The sequence below is a fragment of the Canis lupus genome, chromosome 5 (assembly GCF_048164855.1).
Source record: "Canis lupus baileyi chromosome 5, mCanLup2.hap1, whole genome shotgun sequence".
Lineage (NCBI taxonomy): Eukaryota > Metazoa > Chordata > Mammalia > Carnivora > Canidae > Canis > Canis lupus.
This window is the reverse complement of record NC_132842.1, coordinates 6,345,647-6,366,969: the sequence shown is the minus strand read 5'-3', so window position 1 is coordinate 6,366,969 and position 21,323 is coordinate 6,345,647. Positions and strand designations below refer to the sequence as shown.

At 35.7% G+C, this 21,323-nt stretch overlaps 1 protein-coding gene and 1 non-coding gene across 3 annotated transcripts in view; both read left to right on the top strand.

Annotated features, from left to right (window-relative positions):
- Positions 1–21,323, top strand: part of GPR158 (G protein-coupled receptor 158) — a 410,138-nt gene that overhangs the window by 338,425 nt on the left and 50,390 nt on the right. For both annotated transcript variants that reach the window (XM_072825311.1, XM_072825312.1), the window contains one exon: positions 9,615–9,724. In XM_072825311.1, coding sequence (XP_072681412.1) covers positions 9,615–9,724 — 110 coding nt within the window. The remainder of the gene's footprint in view (positions 1–9,614; positions 9,725–21,323) is intronic.
- On the top strand, positions 17,657–17,758 carry LOC140634517 (U6 spliceosomal RNA). The gene has a single exon (XR_012031962.1). It is a non-coding gene; the product is annotated as a U6 spliceosomal RNA (small nuclear RNA).

Below are 21,323 nucleotides of genomic sequence, written 5' to 3'. Positions count from 1 at the left end.
CTCCAGTGTCTAACGGCCTTACATTACCACATTTTTTTACCAACTCTTGTACAACTTTTTGTCCCTTATTTTTTAAGAAATTGAATCTGTAAGTCATTGATCATATTTAGATCGTATTTAGAGCTCATTTGTTCCTGAACCTGTTCATTCTCAAGAGATATATTTTTACCTCTCTGCCAATTTATTAGCTCACAGATAAACTATACCTTTATTATTCTCGAATTTTAGGAGAGGACCCGGAAGGCTTAACTTTATGCTCTCATTATCTGCATTGGATTAAACTAAAAGACTCAGTTATCCTATGTTGTCTTACCATTTACTACACTCCTGGAAGAGATACTGGAACCATTTTTTACTTAAATTAACTTTTTTGTGATTATAGAAAAATTTTTAAATACTAAGATGTGCATACTTAATAGTAAAACCAGAGAATCACTGGCAATACTGTTAAGTTTGTGAGAGAGATATATTGACATATATATGTGTATATATATATATATATATATATATATATATATATTCTCAAAACCAATCCTTACCTAATAAAAATTTGTGATAAGATTTGCAAGACTTGAACCCTAAAGAGTTTATGACCATTTCGGAGAATATAAATTTTTTCATAGTAACAAAACAAAGCCAAAAATATCTTAACTGTAATACTTTGGTCATAATCTCACCACTCTTCTCCACTGTTGTGTTTTTCTCAGAGGAATGTGTGGTTCATTCTAAGAGCACCAAGAGAGAAAATAGGAAGCAGAACCATAGCTTTAGATTTTTTGTTTCTTTGTTTTTGCTTTTTTGGTAATTATAGAAAACATAATTTTGGGATGAACTTCTTAATAGGAATAAACAATATAATACATTTTCCCCATTGGCTTTTTTGGGTGGTCCCTTCATGATCTTCTTTCTGGAACAAATTATGGGTGTTAAATTAAGGCTAATAAGCAGAGAATAGATATGCTCTCACTTATGTATATAAATGTGTATGTACATATATATATTCATACATACAAATAAATTTTAAGCATACTCAATATTAGACTATATGCCCTCTTTCTATATATTTTATGTGCTGCTTGTTTTTTCACCTAACATAAATCCCAAGAACTTTACCATATTCATTAATATTTTTGAGAACATAACTGCTAAGGATGGTATAATCTTCTATCCTAAGTCATGCACCATAATTTACTCTTGACCAAAAAATTATCCCTTTTGAACACATAAACTGAGGTTATAAAAGTTTGAGACAAAAATAGTCATTTGTTTCTATGTTTATTATGTTTGTTGGGATGGGTTATTTCTGCAAAGTGTCTTTTCTTGTGGAGAGATAGGAAAACAGACTAGAGAGGTTCTCTGTACTCTTTAACAGCATACTGCTCTTCCCTCCACCTTGCTGTGCTTTCCCTTAGGCTGCTAAGTATCACATTTCTGAATGCTACATCCTGGAAATTCTAATCCCTGAATGGATGAAGAAGAGGGGAACTGATCAGGAGAGAAGGCCATGGACTAGAAGTCTCCAGGACTGGCTGAGGCAGAAATAGTCCCTGTACAGTCAGGGCATGACCAAAGATTTTTCAGTTTGTTTGTTTCATTTCAGTAAAAAGCCTGTGGGTCTCAGAATTAGACCCTGACAAGGAATAGGAATGAAAATCTTTCTCTGTTATCTTTGGGCTTTCAGATCTTATTCTGGCTTAGAGAACGAGGCATGTGATGTTTTATTTAGAAGTTGCTTGTTAATTCAATACCATCTACCAAGCAGTGAGTAGAATCACCAGGGAGACTTTGGGATCTTGTCATGTTTGCTTTTAGTTTTTAGAGCTGTGACCCTTTTAAATTCTTTTTTATCTTTTCAGGGATATTATAGTTAGAGGGGCTATGTCAGGCATATCTCATCTGCTGTCACAGTGACCCCAAAATGTTACTTATATATTATAAATGTATAGAAGTTATGTATATATTTTGTATTTTAGTCTATTAATTTATCCTTCTTTTGGTGCTTTGCATAATAGGAGCCAAGTGCAAAGTAATATATTTTAGACCATAGTTGCATAAAGGCATAATCCCAATCATAACCCCTTTCATTTGTGTGATAATTGCATAGGTTTAAGGTTGTATTAGATAGTTTTTATTTTTTGTCATTTGGATATAACTTTATATAATTAAACATTTATAGGACATATTTTCATCCTGAATGTTTCCTTTGTACAAAATCATATTTCTTGCCAAATATATAAAAATAATTTCCCAACACACTTAAGGAACTTTGAATCTACTTATTCTATCAAGCAAATCCTTTATAAGTCTCTTAATATACATAGTTCCACCTACGTGATTCATTTCCAGCCTCCTACTGCAAAAAAATAGCAGACCTGGTTGGGTTAAGTAGTAGGTTTTAATATCAGAGATTTCCAAGTGTGGACTGTCCTCCAATCACGATATCAGCTTCATTCTTCACTTGTTCAGGAAGGATTATTGGGAGCATGGTAAACTGGAGAAAGTTAAGTGGCCCCGGAAAATATTTGACTAGCAAGACTCTTCTCTGTGCGAAGCAGAAGGAAATTGTAGATGTGGCAGAGAGAGTCCTTAAAGCTTTAGAAGTCCTTCACGTCCTTATCAAAGGACAACTTCATCAACAAAAGTCTTGTCATGGGCATCTCTCACTGTGCTCCCATTACCCAGTAATCTTCTTTTTTGTAAATAAAACTGTACACACATGCCCACTAACACAAACACTAAAGCATGTTGCACCTCACTCACCTATACAAGTGGTTTAATTCCCAGCCAATTTCACTGAACTGAAGCAAATAACACTTGACAAGTCAGTTAAGAGAGTAGAACTGCTGTGTCCCACACTATTAGGAAACTGTTGCTTGTTGCTCAGATCCTTAAAATATCAAGCCTAAAGCCAGAGCTTCACACCTTTTATACTCTGAGTTCTGGGAAGAGCATTGGCCTGCTCTAGCCAGTGCTAGCTTCTGACCATTTTACCTTTCCAGCATTCCTCTTCTGAAAGCACCGGGCCTTTCATCTACTGAACCAACACAGCAGAGGTTAATTTTCTATCTCTGGTGTTGTGTCTATATTTGCAAAAGAAATTTATTCTATTTAAAAATGTTCTTCTATTTTCTGCATATCTGGAAAGCCTAATATTCTTTTCTCTTGTAGTTCTCTTTTCTTCCCCATTAGCTGTGTTCAGTATCCAAAGAGTATAGGCAATCAAGCTGACTTCAAAACTAGCTAAAAAAAAAATCCGTATTTGATGAAATGGTTGGAAAATCTGTGCAGATTTGTTTATAATGAGGGGAAGACTTGGAAGGCCATTTAAAAAACAGCAGTGCTTTTTAAAAACACAATGCCTAAGAGTATCCCACCACTAAGATTAGCTGATTGAATTTTGTAAGCATCTGAAAAAACCTCCAGTGTTGAAGAACAAAGTCCTTAAAAATACAGAGGGTCTCTTCTTCTCTCACTGTACCCTCCTAAACCTGGTTACAATTTGTACTCTGTGCTCATGCATCCAGTGATTATGCATGCTCTTGCGTCCTTAGGGTACTCAGTGACCTAAGTGGTACCCCATGTCCTATTTCTCACACACTAAATATCTTTATGCTTATCATTAGTCTCTAGTACTGGAAAGAGAACAGCGAAAGTTTTCTCTTGAAATATGTACTATGAAAATATACGTCAGGTAGTTCTTCTGGAAAAGGAAGTTTTTATGAGTTCTGGTTGAAAAACATACTCTTTTATAACTAGGGGAAAATTAGGTAACCCCATTAAAGTTCAGTCTCTTTATCTTTAGGATGGGAATAATAAAGTATACCTGGACCCTAAATGTAAGGAAGATGTCTATCACAGTGATCAGTGTGTGGAGGCACAGGCAGCTATTATGAATGCTACCTAAAATGGCAGCTATTCATATTATCATCATCATTCATAAATTCTACAGTTCAGTGGTTTAAGTTTTCTCCATTTCTTCCTTTATGAGGGTTTGTTATAAAATATATCATTAATTTGGAATTTGGGAAGAGCTTTACAATAATTTGTTAATCAGGACACCTGGGTGGCTGAGCAGTTAAGCGTCTGCCTTCAGCTCAGGGTGTGATCCTGGAGTCCCGAGATCAAGTCCCACGTCAGGCTCCCTGCATGGCACCTGCTTCTCCCTCTGCCTGTGTCTCCGTGTCTCTCTCTCTCTCTCTCTTTTTCTCTTTCTCTCATGAATAAATAAATAAAATCTTTATAAAAATTGTTAATCGATACATTTATATACATTATATTTAACAAGAAAAGGTAAAATACTGGGATTTGAAAAACATTGAAACTTCCTTGTCTTCCCCCCGCCCCCTTTGTCATTATGGCATGTATTAACTACTAAAAAGTTAGATCTGGGTTAGATGTTGTACAGACAGATTATAAGATATCAAAAATATCAAGATATCAAAAAATAAACTTACCCTCTTTTCTCCTTCCTTCTTTCCCCTCTCCTTCCCTTCTTCCCTTCCTTTTATTACTCTCTTTCTGTGGTTACCTACTATTGCCAGGTACAATACTAGGGAATTGGTATGCAATCATGAGTAAGATAGTTATAATACTTAGCCTCGTGCAACTTACAAACTAGCTATTAGATAGTTTATAATTTAACAAATGAATTACAGAAATAATTTTATCAAAATAGAGCTGATAAGTGTGATGAAAGAAAGCTCAGAATTCATTATAAATAAATAATGTGCAGATAAGATGGAAACCTGACTCAGTCTGAGGAGTGCCAACTCACAGTCTGGGAAGGGTGAAGTGGGGTGAGGAGTTTTCTGAGTAGAGCTAGCATAGTTATGCCCAGACTAATGCATCTTTTTTTAAAAAATCTGTTTCTTTCCAAACACAATCATCCTCCTAGTCACCCAAGCTTAAAATCTTCACATTATTTTTGACATTTTATTCACTTTTGCTTCAACAAATAATCAGCTGCCCAACTGTCTTGATTCAGCATGTTCTTTCCTCTGTTCACATGAATGCCTAAATTCCTATTCTCACGACAGTAGTTATATCCTTTTTTACCATTTTCCTACAGCTGCATTTTTTTCTTTCACTCAACACATATTTAGAAGCACTTCCTGTGTACCTGGATTGTTAGTGCCAGTATTACAGAATTGAACACAATAAACATGGCTGTCACAAAGCCTACAAATCTAATACAATGCTGTAGATTCAATGCTGTAATCAAGTAGGGACAGTGTGCTAAGCCACAGTGAAGGCTTCCTCCTCCTAGAGGAAGAGAGATTTAGACTGAAGCCTGAAAAGCGAATAGAAGTACACCAACTACAGATGAGACAGTTGGATTGTATAAGGAACATGCAGTTAGAAGGGACAGCATATGCAAGGATTGGAAGATTTGGGTAGGTGGAAAGTAATGAGATGATAGAACTAAGCTGGTATCTAGCATCGTAAATAATTTAGACTTTTGGGGCAGCTGGATGGCTCAGTTGGTTAAGTGTCCAACTCTTGATTTTGGCCCTGATCTCTGGGCCCTGAAGATCAAGCCCAAAGTTGGGCTCTGCACTCAGTGTGGAGTCTGCTGGGGATTCTCTCTTCTCCCTCTCCCTTCCCTCTACTCCTCCCCCTGCTTGTTTGAGCACGTTTGTGCACATGTGCATGCTTGCACACTCTCTCTCAAAATAAAATATTTTTTAAAAAATAATAATTTAGATTTTTGCATAAGAGCCCTGGGGGCCACTGAAAGGTTCTACAAGGAGAGTTAATATAGCAGAAGCATTTGGGGCCTAGAGTAAAGGAGGGATGCTGAAATAAGACCTAAGAAAAGGGAAAAGTTTGATAAAGAAGATGAATTCGGGGATCCCTGGGTGGCGCAGCGGTTTGGCGCCTGCCTTTGGCCCAGGGCGCGATCCGGGAGACCCTGGATCGAATCCCACGTCGGGCTCCCGGTGCATGGAGCCTGCTTCTCCCTCTGCCTGTGTCTCTGCCTCTCTCTCTCACTGTGTGCCTATCATAAATAAAAATAAAAAAATTAAAAAAAAAAAAAGAAGATGAATTCGTTTTGTTTTGTTTTATTTTGACTTGATTTCCCCCAACTGGCCTTCTCACTTTCAATATCTTCCCCTTCCATTAGCATCCAGTGCTCTTGCATGATGCTGCCAGACTAACTCCCTGGAATACACTTCTGATCACAATTTAAAGAAGTTTAATGACATGTCTGATCATGAAATAAAATCGGAATTCCTCACCCTTTTTCAAAGCTTACAATGAACTGGTCCCATCTCTGTTTTAAAGCTTAATTTTTAGCACTCCCCTTTATGTCTTCCTGTCCATAACCATACACTCCACACTCTTGAAGCTTTCCCACAAGCATGCCTTTATCTTAGGTTCCCTCCTCCTTTCCTGTTTGCTTACATACTAAAACCTTGTCCTCCTTCAGGTTCCTACTCAAATGTGAACCCTCCTACGATAGCTTTACTTGTTTCCACTGAGAGCAATTCCTCTTTTCTCTGAATCTTCAATATGATTCAGTTCACATTATAATAGTATTTGTCACCTCCTCCATGTGGTAGACCTGTTTAGAGAAGCAAGACATGAACTCTGGAATTCAACTGTCTGGATTCAGATCCTAGCCCTGACATTTCCTGGCTGTGTGATGTTAAGCGCATTTCTTAAATTTTCTGTGTGTCATTCCTCCTTTGCAAAATAAACATTCCTACTGTGTAAGGCACTGTGGGGATTAAGCAAGTAAATACTGTAAAAATGCTTAATTTTGTATTTAGCAATAGTATAATATAAATATTTGGTATGATCATGCCATTATTTTTATCATGTACGTGGAGCATCCACTCTTCTAAACTATAACTTGAGGACCTAGTCCACAGCTGATTTATTTTAATGACTTCTAAATTGCAGACTAACTAAATAGTGAATGAGTGAATCAGTAATTAGACTTTTCACAGTTTATTTTGAAGGTAACATTTTCTTTGTTAAATTAGCTAAAATAGATCATTGATCAAAGATTTAATATATTTACATTTTTTGTGTGTGGAGCACACGGAATATATGGAGAAGCATGCCTTCTTTGGTTTTACATTGATTCAGGGGGGATACCCATACAGTTAAGTATGGTATAAGATAAAGTTAAAAAGTGCATAGTCAAAAAGTGATTATGGGAATTCAAAGGTAGGAGCTGGAACAATCAGAAAAGAATTCACTGAGATAAGATATAATTATACTAATAGTGAGAATGGTAACTTTTAGAACAAAGTATATATAAATCAACTCTCCTAATATGTTAGACAAAATTTATTGGATGCCCAATGTACCAGGCACTATATTTACCAATTCAAACTTCAAAACAGTCTCATCTGGAAGTGTTAGGATTGTGTTCATTGTAAAGATGGGAAAACTGAGGAAGAGCAGGCAATGTTAAGTAATTCGTCAATGTTAGTAAAGAACAGACCTAAGATTGGAACCCAGAGAGACTGGATGCAGAACCTGGATTCTCCCATCACCACACTCCAAAATTAGGAGTTCTACTTCACTATTTGCTGAACTCTTTCTAATAATATATTTTATTAAGTTCACTGGAATTTCATTTTCAATTATTTTTTAAGCTATACCTCGTCCATGGATGTTAAAAGAAATTGACTATTATTCTTTCATTTATTTCTGACTGCCTCAATCTTTCATTTACAGTAACAAGTCTTCAAATTCTTCATCTGTGAAATATAAGCTTGAAGCTATAACAGTAGTTCCTTCAAGAGCAATTATTTCCTCCAAAATAAAAAAAATATGCAGACTTCTATCTTACATTGTTCACCTTTGCTTATTCATGCCCTTAATCATTGCTCAGTGTGCAATGGAAAACTTTGCAATAAGTCACAGGATTTTGTAGCTTCCAGGAATCCACTGTGCTAGAATAATCTCTAAATCCATTTCTAGTGGAAATACATGAGATTTTGTATATTCTACACTTTAGGTCCCTCTTGTACTAGTTTCTAATCTGTCATTTCTCTCTGCCATGAGAAGAAACACATATCCCCTGATCCTTTAATCTTCTACCAAGTTTTCTTCATTTGTTCTTTTTCCCCTCTAAACTTACCCTTCTTCCCTCAGCTCAGATTCCTTACTAAACAATACAGCTTATTTTTTAGAGCTTTTAATTACCGCCAGACCCTCATGTAAAGGAACTATTTCCAAAATATATGAGCTAAAACTTAAAACACACATTTACAGAATTTCAGCTTGTTTTGTGAAAATAGCAAATAAAGGAAATGGTTTTTATATCAATTTTTGGATGACTCCAAGCACTTTCCTGATAGATTGAACTTTAAAATCACATCTTTATCTGCATCTTCAGCATAGATCTAGAGAATTAGAAAACTAAGGACAAATACCACATATACACAAAGCAACATTATCTCTTGGCCACACATATAAGGTAAAAACCTTCCTTTGGTTTCTTCTTAATACCAGCCTTTTTCCCACTCCTTGAGAATTTAATTCTAATGGTATTGGAAGTACTTAGCTTAAGTAGAACTATTTGAGAAATACCATCAGAGAGCTATAGGTAATGTTGTTCTTGGCACTTTTGGAGGGTGGGGCTCCATTTGTAAGTTACCAGCAAGAAAACGTCAGCACCCATCCCATTTCCCCCAGCTGTGCTTTATGTTTACTAATATTTATATCTTTGAGATTTTAAAAAAACTAAAATAACACTCAGGATTTTAGGAGTGAGTATATTTTTTGTTATGAAGACCTTGTTTTCAGCAAAATCAGTTCAGGCCTGCTGCTCTAGCATAAGAGTATATAAGTCTACATTCTTGAACAGCATTTATTTAGATTTCTTAAGCAGGGCCAAACCAATTCCTATTCTATGAGGGCTTGTTCAAAACCACCAGTAGCATGTGAAAGGTAATACATACAGTTCATTCCACATGCCTTTTGACTGCCCTCCACCTGCCCCCCACACACATAACCCACTCCAGAATTGATCACTTGTTCCTTTGTGCCCACTGAACTTGCACAGAAGTTATCACAGCACTTGTGCTATTTTAATGCAGTTCCTTGTTTACAGGTCTCTCTTCTCTTTCTTATTGGCCTTTGTATCTACAGCATGTAGTATAGTATCTGGCTCATGGTAAATGCTTCATTAATATTTGCTTCGTGATAACTCTGGAGTGAGAAGAATTAGTGAAGCAGTTGAGCAGGTACTAAGTAGATTGACTGGGGAGTACAATGCAGGATAATATTCCGAGGACTGGTTCAGACAGGGGAAAGATACTACTAGAAATGTGGAGGTAGGAATCAGCAAGGCACCAGTGAGTATGACAATGGAGGGCTGCCTGGCCGGCCCATCTGGGAAGATAAAGAGAGTGCCAAAGGCTAAGAGACAATTCATAGAAACTCCTGAAAGTTAGAAGTAAAGAACTTAGGTTTGATTTGAAAGCAATAGACTCTAGTCTTTTGATTTAGACAATGAATGATCAAAAATATATTTTAAAGTTTTATTCAAAAGGATGTGTGCTATGTCAAAATTCCTATGTGAAATTTTGATTTTAGTCTGTGGGTCATCAGCTGATCCTGAAGGTCTCTTTCTTTCTGTTCTCATCCTACAGGTTGTTATTTTGTATTTTGAGCCAAGCACATTTCGCTGTATTCTCCTAAGATGGGTCCGTCTTCTCGGTTTTGCTACTGTTTACGGAACTGTCACTCTCAAGCTTCACAGGTATATTGTATTTCATTAGTTTTCATTCCCAGGGGAACATCAAAGTGTTTGGCTTAGCATATAATTACAAGCTGGGTCAGCCACTTAAATGGTTTAATTTCACGAATTTAGACAGCAAGACAATACGTATTCTTTTTCATTTTCAAGGCAATATCATTAGGATTATCTAGAAAAATCTTTAATACACCTGAATTTGAACACTATGCTTTAATAAAATGTGCCATTGGGTATGGAAAATTTAATTCTGAATAAAAAATAGTCTAGAATAAATGCAAGACAATACTGACTAGCTAAGAACAGGAACACCGTTGAAATAATAATCCAAGTCCAGAGCTCCCAAAGAATCCTTATATAGTAGAATTTAGCCATATGTTGACTTGACAGAAGCTACTGTTCTTCATTCATAAATTACATGCCCCAGGATAATCCTGCTGATGTTCAATGGGTGAAGTTCAAAAAACAGTGTTTTTGACTGTCCTCTTGCTTTAACCAATGTGCTTTAATGATTATCAACCTTATAAATTAGAGGATGAGTAAGTCCCCTTATACTTTCAAAACTCCCTACTTTTCTTAATGTATATGATAAATATAAAGAAGAAAGAGTCATATAGTACATTACTTATCCATAAAGGGCTTTCCCTTGTCTCCTCTTTCCAAGCTCTCTCAATACAGTGGTGCCAAAGACCACTGGAAAGAGAGCATAATTTCTCCCTGACGATAAAACTGCATCTCTGTAAAGGAAACCCTTTATGCTGATTAGCTTTAAAGCTGTTTTCCTAACCATAGTAAGCCATTCATATTTCCATGCTAATGTGATCATAAGTGCTTCTCAATAAAAGTATTTTAATATGGCTCAGACACAGTTTATCTTAGAGCCATAATATGTGTTATATTTGTCTTTAAATATTCCCCTTTCAATCTTCCTTAAAATGTGATCATTGTGCTATCTACTACATAAGAATCTCCATTTATTTTCAAGTTCTTGTTTTGTTTTTTTGTTTCATTGGTACTTATTTACTGGAAATGCTCCAGAGTATGTTCTTAAATAAATGTAAATAACCTTAACTCTCAAGATTCCTTTCTTAAATATGTCCTATAGTACAAAGAACATTGGACTGGATTTCAGGAGATCCAGCTTAAATCTCATTTTAGCCTCTGACTCTAGGAAATCCTAGGCTTCTACTTCCTACAAAAGGAAAGGATTAGGCTAATCTCTAATATTCTTTCTGACATTCTTTTTATTCCATATCACAGCACACTTTGCTATTCTGTCCTTGTAGTCTTCGAGTATCTTCCGGTTTCCATTCCTTATATGATAGCTATTTTCAACTGATGCTCACCAAAAGGAAATGAATAATCTTTGGCAACCTATAAGAGACAATAAGCCTTCTAGAAATCCTGAGAGAATGGGTGACCTCTTGAGATTTAAAAATGATCTCTTTTCCTATGAGTCTAGCACTTAACATCTCTTAGGGCCTCTATTATATAATATTGTTTGTTTATTTAATTACCTTCTTCATTTTTACCTAATTTACTTTCTCTTTGAAGTGAGGATCTTACCATTGAATCCCCAGCTCTTAGCACAATGGCTGATACACAGGAGGTGTTTAGTACATATTAGTCAATGATTTAATGAATAAAAATGTCAGATGCAGACTTGGAAGCTGCTTCCAACAGTTCTCTCCACACATAATGCATTTACAGTCCCCTGACTTACTACATGTCCCCACATGTCTAGAACATATAACTCTGTGGTCTGCAAGAGACTGTTTGGTGGGGAATGCAAACACAGTATTAAATAGCACTGAATCATGTAATGAGAAAATTACTTCCATTCAGATGCTCTTTACATCCTTCTGATTATTTCCAAGAGAAAAATCAATGTGGAACTAGTAGGTCTCTAACACTCGCCAAACACTTGTTAATCTTCCTTTGCAACAAAGAGCAGATCAAGCTGCAGGCTTTCCACTGCAATGCTACTTAGATATAACTTATTGACCATCTCACTGTATTTCTATAGTTACTTTCTATTTCTGGATTATCAGTTTTTCATTTAAAGTAGCAATGTAAAGTTTCCTTTAAAATATGTTTAGCAATAAATTATTTAGCAATAAATAGAAATTGATTTAAGAATATATAGCTACTACACAGACCTAGGAAGAAATCTTGACTATGGTATGCAAACGATTGGAATTTGAGAAATTAGATTAGTCCATCATTCTTCTCTTTATTGTAAAGACTGGACTTAAAGCTACTTCTGTTTATGTGTCTTTAGAAGTCATTGTAGTGAAGAGTTAAACACTGAAGGCTTAAATCAAGTAGAAACTGTTGCTAACGTAATGAGCTGAATTACTCTTCTGAACCATATAGCTTTATACTATATTCTGTTTTTTTTTCAAATTGCTCAAATTTAAACAATTCCAATATTGCTTAAGTCTATAAAACTGAACAATTAGCATCCCAGAGAAATGTGAATAACTCAGTGGAAGTGACTGGCTGAACCAGTTTTATATTCCTCATTCTTCGTTGTGCATCTTGCCCATATTTATACATTTAGATAAGTGAATGAATGGATGGATGGTTATAGTGAATGTAAGCTGCCAAGGGTGTCTTGGTTGATATTTTTAGATTCAAGCAACATGTGGCCCTGACGAAAAGACTTTCAAGATTTTATCATAACATAATAAAGCGGAAAGACAGAAAGGGGTGCCTGGGTGGCTCAGTTGGTTAAGTATCTGCCTTTGGCTCAGGTCATGATCTCAGGGTCATAGGATCAAGCCCGACGTGGTGCTCTCTGCTCCATGGAAAGTCTGTTGCTCCCTCTCCCTCTTCCTCTGCTGCCTCTTCCCCTGAGCTCATGCACTCTCACTCACTCCCTCTCTATCTCAAATAAATAAACAAATAAATAATATTTTAAAAATTAAAATACCTCTATTTTAAAGAGGAAAGACATAAATCCAACAAATCCAAATTCAAAATTTTAGTTCTGCTATTAACTATTTATACAACCAAGAATAAATCATTTTAACACCTGAAAATCAATTTTCTCACCAGACCTATAAAGCTGTTATAAAGCTAAACAGGACTGGAATATATGTAAATATATCAAGGGGATATGGCTACTATGGCTGAATTAAGCAATAAGGAAATTCATTGGGAGGATATGGAGAAAGGCACAGAACTAGGCTCTAGAGAACCTGAGGGATCAAGATAGCATGGTGAATGCCATATATCATTTCCATAGATACTTCATTTTTTTTATTTCAATATTTTTTTCAAAATTTAAATCCTACCTCTCCAGGCAGAAAATTCTAAGGAAATTATCGGTACAGATACATAAAGTGACTATTAAAGTCCCTTGAGACTAGGATAGGCGAGAAAGACCTGAGTTTTTGCTTTATTTCAGTCACTTTCCTCAAGGTTTAGTAAAATTATGGAACATTTCTTTCTCCATCCCCTGGTTTCTCACTGATTGATTGTAGTATTTACAGAATTCCAGGAGCCTTGAAAACTTGGAGCAAGTATGAAAAAGGAATAGAATCTCACACTGTCACAGAAATGATACTATTAGCCTGGGAGGGAACTTAAAGGTTTCATTCACTTTTATCAAATTTTCCACTTTTCAATTTAGCAGTCTTGCCCTACATTTGAGAATCATACAGTCAGAGACTGCCATGCCAATCCCAAGGGAAATTGCAAAAGAGTCTAATCAATTAATGATTAACAGTGCAATATAGGGGTGTAACAAGTTGGAGTCAAGGAGAGAGTGGTTTGCCTCTTCATGGAGGAGTCTTTTACCACCGACATTTAGAATCACTATCGTGTGATGGTGATAAAAAGCAGACCAACTTTCAGTTGTCTTTATTATTACCCTAAGATCTCTACAGGCAAATGGGTCCCTTTGATACCTAGATCAAGCCAGTCCCATTGCCCCACCTCACTGACAGCCATTCGTGCAGTGCAATTTATTTGAACCTGAAACTGTTTTGTTCCTTTTTGGAGAAAGAAAGAAGAATGGTATAGGCTTTAGCTTCTTAATATGGACCAAAGGGAAAATAAAGCTGAAGTAGGAAAAAATGAAGATTCATTTATAAAGAGGAATTTCCTTCAGTAACTGTACATATGTTTGACTTGGGACATGAATGATACAGGACAGATCTAAAAGAACATCTAGTACCTCCATGGTTGTGTGGGTTCACAGAATACTTGCTAAGCTAGGTTTGTTTGTTTTAAGGAAATTGGAAAGGCAATATCTCTAGGTTCAGAAAAGCTATGTTTTTAGGAGGCAAAATAAAGAAATGTTTTAAATGCAAGGAGGTAAAGAGAGATTAAGAAACTTAATGCTGAAAAAAAAAAGAAACAATGCTGAAAGAACATTTTCCTATTCCTTGTAATATGGTTTCTGAAAACAAATTGCCTTTCTCCTTTTTCTGAGGCTAATCAAGAAAAATAAACAAAAGACTTTTGTACTATATTTAAAATGAATATTAAAGCAAGCTGTGAAAAAGCCTTCTTCTGTCTCTGGACTAGGGATTTTCATTTCATACATTATTCAGTACTCCTTGCTCTAGATACAACACAATACGTAGCAGTTTTCTCTACTGTTCTCCTTAGCACCAAATATTTACACTTTGTGAGAAGGTTTTGTATTTTTTTAACTTAATTTTTTGTTGTTGTTCCTAGTAAATTTCAAAAGTGACTGGAAGTTACCTATATTTGTTTACTTATATATTCTTTATAGGGATACATAAAATACAGTAAGATATCTTAAATTTTTGAAAGACTGAAAGATAAGCAAGTTAGGACTGTGTAGAGAAGCTAAGAGCTCCTAAAAATGAAGGTTGCCTTCTTTAGCTTAACTTATGACAACCACTGGCTGGCAGGTAATTTGAGATAGAGACTGAGGCAAATTAGACTATTAGCTACAGAACCATCTGCCTTAACAGACCATTGAGCAAAGTGTTGGTTAGTCTTAATTTATGAAAGCCAGAAAAACAACAACCTTTGTTCTTAGGTGGCTGAGCAAAATGCCTATGGGTGTACATGAAATTCTTCCAAAAATCTTGAATTTACCCTAACTCACAATTGAATGATACTTAATGTCCCAAATCATGACCCAAAGGGTCTGAACATGGAATAGTTTCAAAATGGTTTTAGCCAGCTGCCCACCACAGCCAAAAGAACATATCAATAACATGTCCTTTGAACATGTAGCCTTGGACATTACATTTTGACTAGGAAATGGGAAGAGTTTGCCATATGGATCCTGGTAATGATGGAGACTTCAGGTTCTTCTTTCTGCTAAGCTCACTGTGATTTATCATCTTTTCTGGTTGCCGCCTCTGGATGTAGAATACCGTCAAGTGGAAAATTACTCGCAGTGACATTTCTTAAGAACCATATTGTCCCAGAGAAATGGGACGCATTCATACGTTTCTAAGGAAGCTCTCTTTCCCTGTCAGGGTACTATTTGGACATTGTTAACAAAAAAAAAAAATTATTCTGACACTTGTTAAAGAATGGTAAGACAGACTTTATTCAGGGGCACAACAACATGAGATTTTTCAGCTGGGGAGAGAGATTGGGTTCAATTCAGAATACAAGGAAACGGGATTTACAGTGAAGGAGCAGGGTGTGGTTCATGGATGAAAAACTGCTAAGAGAAAGCACCAGAGGCAAAGGAGAATTTCTGGCTAAACCCACTTGACAGGAATCTTACAAAAGACAGGCCAAGGTGGTCTCAGATATCAAGGGTGGGAGATTCTCACTAAGCTGACTAAGTAAGATTCTTGCTACAATTGGGCAATGTGAACACAAGGGAAGTCCAAAGGTTGGGCCCAGTGGAGCAGGAGGCTCAGAGGAGCCTGGCTAGCATGTGATTAAGGAGAGAATCTTTGTCAATAGGAAGCTAAATAAGTTCCAAAGCCAAAGAAAGTTACTTAGCTTCAGAGGCAAATTACAAAATATCAGTCTTACCTCACACACCCACACTTTGCATATACTAGAAAATACCTAGATGCCCTATAGAAAAATGACATACTGGGACAATTTATAAAATAAAGGTTTCAAATTCGTGTTTTGGAACTATGATGCTGGCATTTTAAGAGATTTGGGGAAAAACTTAGATTTGTACATAATTTGACTTTGTTTTCCAGTTTCTTAGCTCATTTGGGTTATCAAGATTTAAATAATTTCCCTGAAGATATTTTTACGATTTTAAATTATTTGCAATGAAACAGGAAAATCAAAAGCCATTTGGCTTGTAACAATAGAAATTTACTTCATAATTTCATCAATTCAAGAAGCATTGGCATGGAATGCACCATAGTGACTCGTGCTAATACAAAACTATTTATGTGCTATCCTGACTCTAATTAACTTTCAGAAAGTGTGTAGTTACACACCTTAGTTTTGCAGGCACACATTTCTGTCATTCTGATCACTCATATGCTTGGAAGGGCCTAAAGGAAGAGAGGCCCTTGAAAACCTGAGAAATAAACAAATTGTGCCCTGCCACTTCTCCTTCCTGTGTGCATCTCCCCTTTGTTGGCATTCTCATAATCCATCCCAACATGCCTAAATCCCTAAGTCCATGGGACTTTGCATAAGGACTAGTCCTTATTAATGGCTCCCCAGAAATCATGAAAACAGAATCTCCTAAGTTCCAATGAATTATTCTTTGATTATAAAATCTCTAACTAGAGCATAAAACAATTCCCTCTGCTCATTCATCCCCACCCTGCCCCTTTTCATGACTTCACACTGCCTTGTCTAGCTTCCTATAGGATGTCAGCTCAATGACCCTAAATATTGTTAATTATGTTGGCATACTTATCACTTTCAGAAGCTAATTAAGTGTTGCTGGCTTGAATAACTTCATTTATGAATTAATATGTTCAGTTTAATCTACTTATAGGAAGTAAAAGATTTTGGGAAATATAAGCATATTGATAAAAGATGTCTTTTATTAACTAGAGATCTGTACTCATGCAGGACCTTTAAAACATCAATGACTAGCTTTTTAATACAATTAAAAATAAAATCAAAACTCATTTTTTAATTGTTCGACTTTTCAGAATGTATTAAATGTTAGACATGAATAAAATGGGAATATATCTCACTCAGAAAACTAAAGAGACTTAAAGCTTATTTTGTCTGACGTTGGATGTCCTACTTGACTGTTTTGTGACACATACTTTTGAAATATACTTTATTTTATAACATCTACATCAAAGTTTTTCAATATTAAACTTCTCTTTTAGTTTTTTGGTGTACATATATATACATGCTCTAGTTTCTAATCACAGCATCAACATTTTATGTCAAGATTTCTAGAAATAGGTATGAATTAGAATATATAGTTTAGGGGCTGTGTGGCCCATCAGAAACATGGGATTTTTTTTTAATTGCCTGGCTTATATGGTTTCAACTTATATATGTATGTATGCAATTGTGTGTGTGTTAATCAACTTTAAAATTATGAATAAAAACCCATCTAGTAATTCAGAATTAGTACTTTTCAAACTATAGTTAATAAATATTTTATCCTACTGTTCTTTGTTAGAAACTAACAAATCTTATAGTGGAAATGTTTCTTTTCCTCAAGTAGACATAAGAAAATAAGTGGGAGGGCAGCCTGAGTGACTCAGCGATTTAGTGCCGCCTTCAGCCCAGGGCATGATCCTGGGGACCTGGGATTGAGTCCCACGTCGGGTTCCCTGCATGGAGCCTGCTTCTCTCTCTACCTGTGTCTTTGCCTCTCTCTCTCTCTCTCTTTCTCTCTCTCCTCTCTGTCTCTCATGAATAAGTAAATAAAATCTTTTAAAAAAAGAAAAGAAGTGGGAAATGAGATTAATTCATTCTGTAGCAGAAAGAAAGGCAGCCAGATTTTAAAGGCCCCGGTGAAAAATAAATAAATAAATGCCCCAGTAAGTGCTCACTTCAGCAGTGCATATACTAAAATTAGAACAGAGAAAAGATGAGCATGGCCCCTGCACAAGAATGACACAGATTCCTGAAGCATTCCATACTTTTTACTAAAGACCTGCTGTAATAAATATTTTAACTTAAACATAAAAAATAAAGAAAGATATAAATGCCATGGTGAGGCAGTTTGCTCCTGCAAGCCCTTGACTGCTATCACCTTCTGTTATCAGGGCCTAGAGGGAGGCACTTGGCTTCCAGTGTTGTATGGACACACCTGTGTCCTTTTGTTGCACCAGTTCCCCTGGCCTCTGGTTACCCTGCTACCAGTCACCTAGCATTTGCATGTATCCAGTCCAAAATACCGGAGTTGGATTTACATTTTCATTGAGTTTAAAATGATTTCTAATTTGAGTTATTCTTTGACCTGCAGATTATTTAGAAGTGTTATTTACTGTGAAACAAATAAAGACATTAGTAATCAAAAAAACTCCCTCTCCCCTTCACATGCAATGGTTTCACTGATGAATTATACCACTGATTTAAAGAATTAAATTAATTATTTGCACACCATTGTGAAAAATAGAAAAGACAACACTTCCTATTCATTCTAAGAGACTAGTATTACCCTGATACCAAAAATAGATAATATATCACAAGAAAAGAAAACTGCAGACTAATATCTCTTATGAATATAGACATAAAAATCTTAATCCAGACAGAATCCAGTAACCTCCAAAAAGGCTTATACATCATGACCAGGTGGGATTTAGCCTATAAATACAAAAAACAATCAATGTAGTAGAGTATTTTAACATAATAAAGGACAAAATCACATGATCATCTCAACAAATGCAGAAAAACCATTGACAAAAATCTAATATGCTCTCATGATTAAAAAAAAAAAAACCAGCATGGAATGGAAGGAATGGAATAAAACTTGCTCATTTGATAAAAGTTATCTATGAAAAATCCACAGCTGACATCATACTTAATAACGAAGGACTGAAGTCTTTCCCCCTAAAATTAGGAACAAGATAAGAATGTTTGCTCTTGCTACTATACATTGTCCTAGAAGTTCTCACCTGAACAATTAAGCTCTAAAAAGAAATAAAAGATATCCCGATGGAAGAAAGAAGTAAAACTATTTGCTGATGACATCATGCTCTTCTGTAGAGAACATTCTAAGGAAGCCACCAAACCACTCTAAGTAATAAACAGGTTTAGCAATAATATTACAGTATACAAAATCAATATGCAAAACTCAGTTGTAGTTTATACACTGGCAACAAGCTAAAGCTGAAATAAAGAGGATATTTTCACTTACAATAACATGGAAATAAAAATACGTAGGAATAAATTTAACAACAGAACTACTAGAAAGGTGCCCTGAAGACTGCAAAACACGGTGGAATGAAATTAAAGAAGAAAAAAAAAAAAGAAAGAAGAAAGAAAGAAAGAAAGAAAGAAAGAAAGAAAGAAAGAAAGAGAAAGAAAGATAGAGAAAGAAAGAAAAAAGAAAGATCCCTTGTTTGTGCTTTGGAAAACTTAGTGATTTCAGATTGATATATTTCCTAAATTGAATCAGCCTAATTCCTATTAAAATCCTAGCTGATTTTTTTGTAGAAATTGACAAACTGGTTCTAAAATTCCTTTGGCAATGCAAAGGCCAGGATAGTCAAAACAATCTTAAAAAAGAAGATAGTTGGAAGACTCACACTTTCTGATTTTAAAACTTACTTCAAAGCTACAGCAAACAAAACAGTGTGAGACTAGCATAGGAAGAGACATACAGATCAATGCAGGTTTCTTTAGGCAAAAGAATGAGGTTGGACCTCTAATTCTACACCATATACAAAAATTAATTCCGAATATGTCAAAGACCTAAATGTAAGAGCTAAAACTGTAAAACTCTTAGAAGGATACATAAATATCCATAGTCTTGGAGAAAAAACCCAAAGCACAAGCAAAAAGAAAAAGAAAAAAATAGATACACTGGACTTTATCAAAATGAAAAACTTTTGTACACCAAAGGATATGATCAAGAAAGTAATAAAATAATGTGGATAGGAGGATGGGCCAAGTGAGCACAGGGTAATGGGAAATACAGGCTTCCAGTTATTCAATGAATAAGTTACAGGAATAAAAGTTACAGCATAGGGAATGTATCAATGATACCATAATGGCATTCTATACTGACAGATGGTAGCTACACTTGCAGGAATCATAGCATAATGTGTGAACTTCTCAAATTACTATGTTGTACACCTGAAAGTAATATAACACTGTGTGTCAACTATTCTTCAATAAAAAATAAAATGACAGAATGAAGGTAAAAATCCTATCCTCTCAACTGGTGCAGAAGCAGCATTTGACAAATTCAACACCCATTTATGCTAATAACTCTCGACATTAAGTAGATACAGAGGGAATGTACCTCAGCATAATAAAGGCCACACGTGGTCTCAAGGCCACAGCTAACATTGTACTTACTGGTAAAAAGCTGAAAGCTTTTTCTCTAGCATCAGGAACAAGACAAGGGTGCCCACTTTTATTTAACATGGTGTTACAAGTCCTAGCTACAACAATTAGGCAAGAAAAATAAAAGGTATCCAAATTGGAAAGGAAGAAGTAAAACTGTCACAACTTGCAGATGATATAATATATACAGAAAATCCTAAAGACACTACCAAAAATCTATTAGAACTAATAAATGAATTCAGTAAAGTTGTAGGATATAAAATCAATATACAAAAATCTATTGTGTTCCTATACACTAATAACAAACTATCATAAAGAAAAATTAAGAAAACACTTCTATTTAAAGTTGCTTCAAAATGGGGATGCCTGGGTGGCTCAGCAGTTGAGCATCTGCCTTTGGCTCAGGATCCGGGATTGAGTCCCATATCGGGCTCCCTGTGAGAAGCCTGCTTCTCCCTCTGCCTGTGTCTCTGCCTCTCTCTCTCTCTCTCTCTGTATCTCTCATGAATAAATAAATAAATAAATCTTTTTTAAAAGACAAACTTGCATCAGAAAGAATAAAATACCTAGGAATAAATGTAACCAAGAGACCTGTATACTGAAAGCTATAATACATTGATGAGAAAAATTGAAGAAAACACAAATGGAAAGAACAAAGCTGGAGGATTCATGCTCCCTGATTTCAAATGATAGTACAGAGTTATAGCAATCAAAACAGTATGGCATCCATATATAAAACAGACACAAAGGAATGCCTAGGTGGCTCGGTAGGTTGACTCTTGGTCTCAGCTCAGGTCTTAATCTTAGGGTTATAATTCAGTCCCTGCATTGGGCTCCATGCACACACACACACACACACACACACACACACACACACAGATCAGTGGAACAGAAGGCTATCGAGAAGTAAACACATTCATATATGGTGAATTAATTTACAACAAAGGAAGCAAGAATATACAATGGGAAAAGGATAGTCTCTTCAACAAATGGTGCTGGGAAAATTGGACAGCCGCATGCATAAGAATGAAACTGGAGCACTGTCTTACACTATATACAAAAATTAGCTCAAAATGGATTAAGGATTTGAATATAAGACCTGAAACCATGAAATTCCTAGAAGAAAATATAGGCAGTTCCTTAATATCAGTCTTGGTTTTGAATCTGATCCCAAAAGCAAAGGCAACAGAAGCAA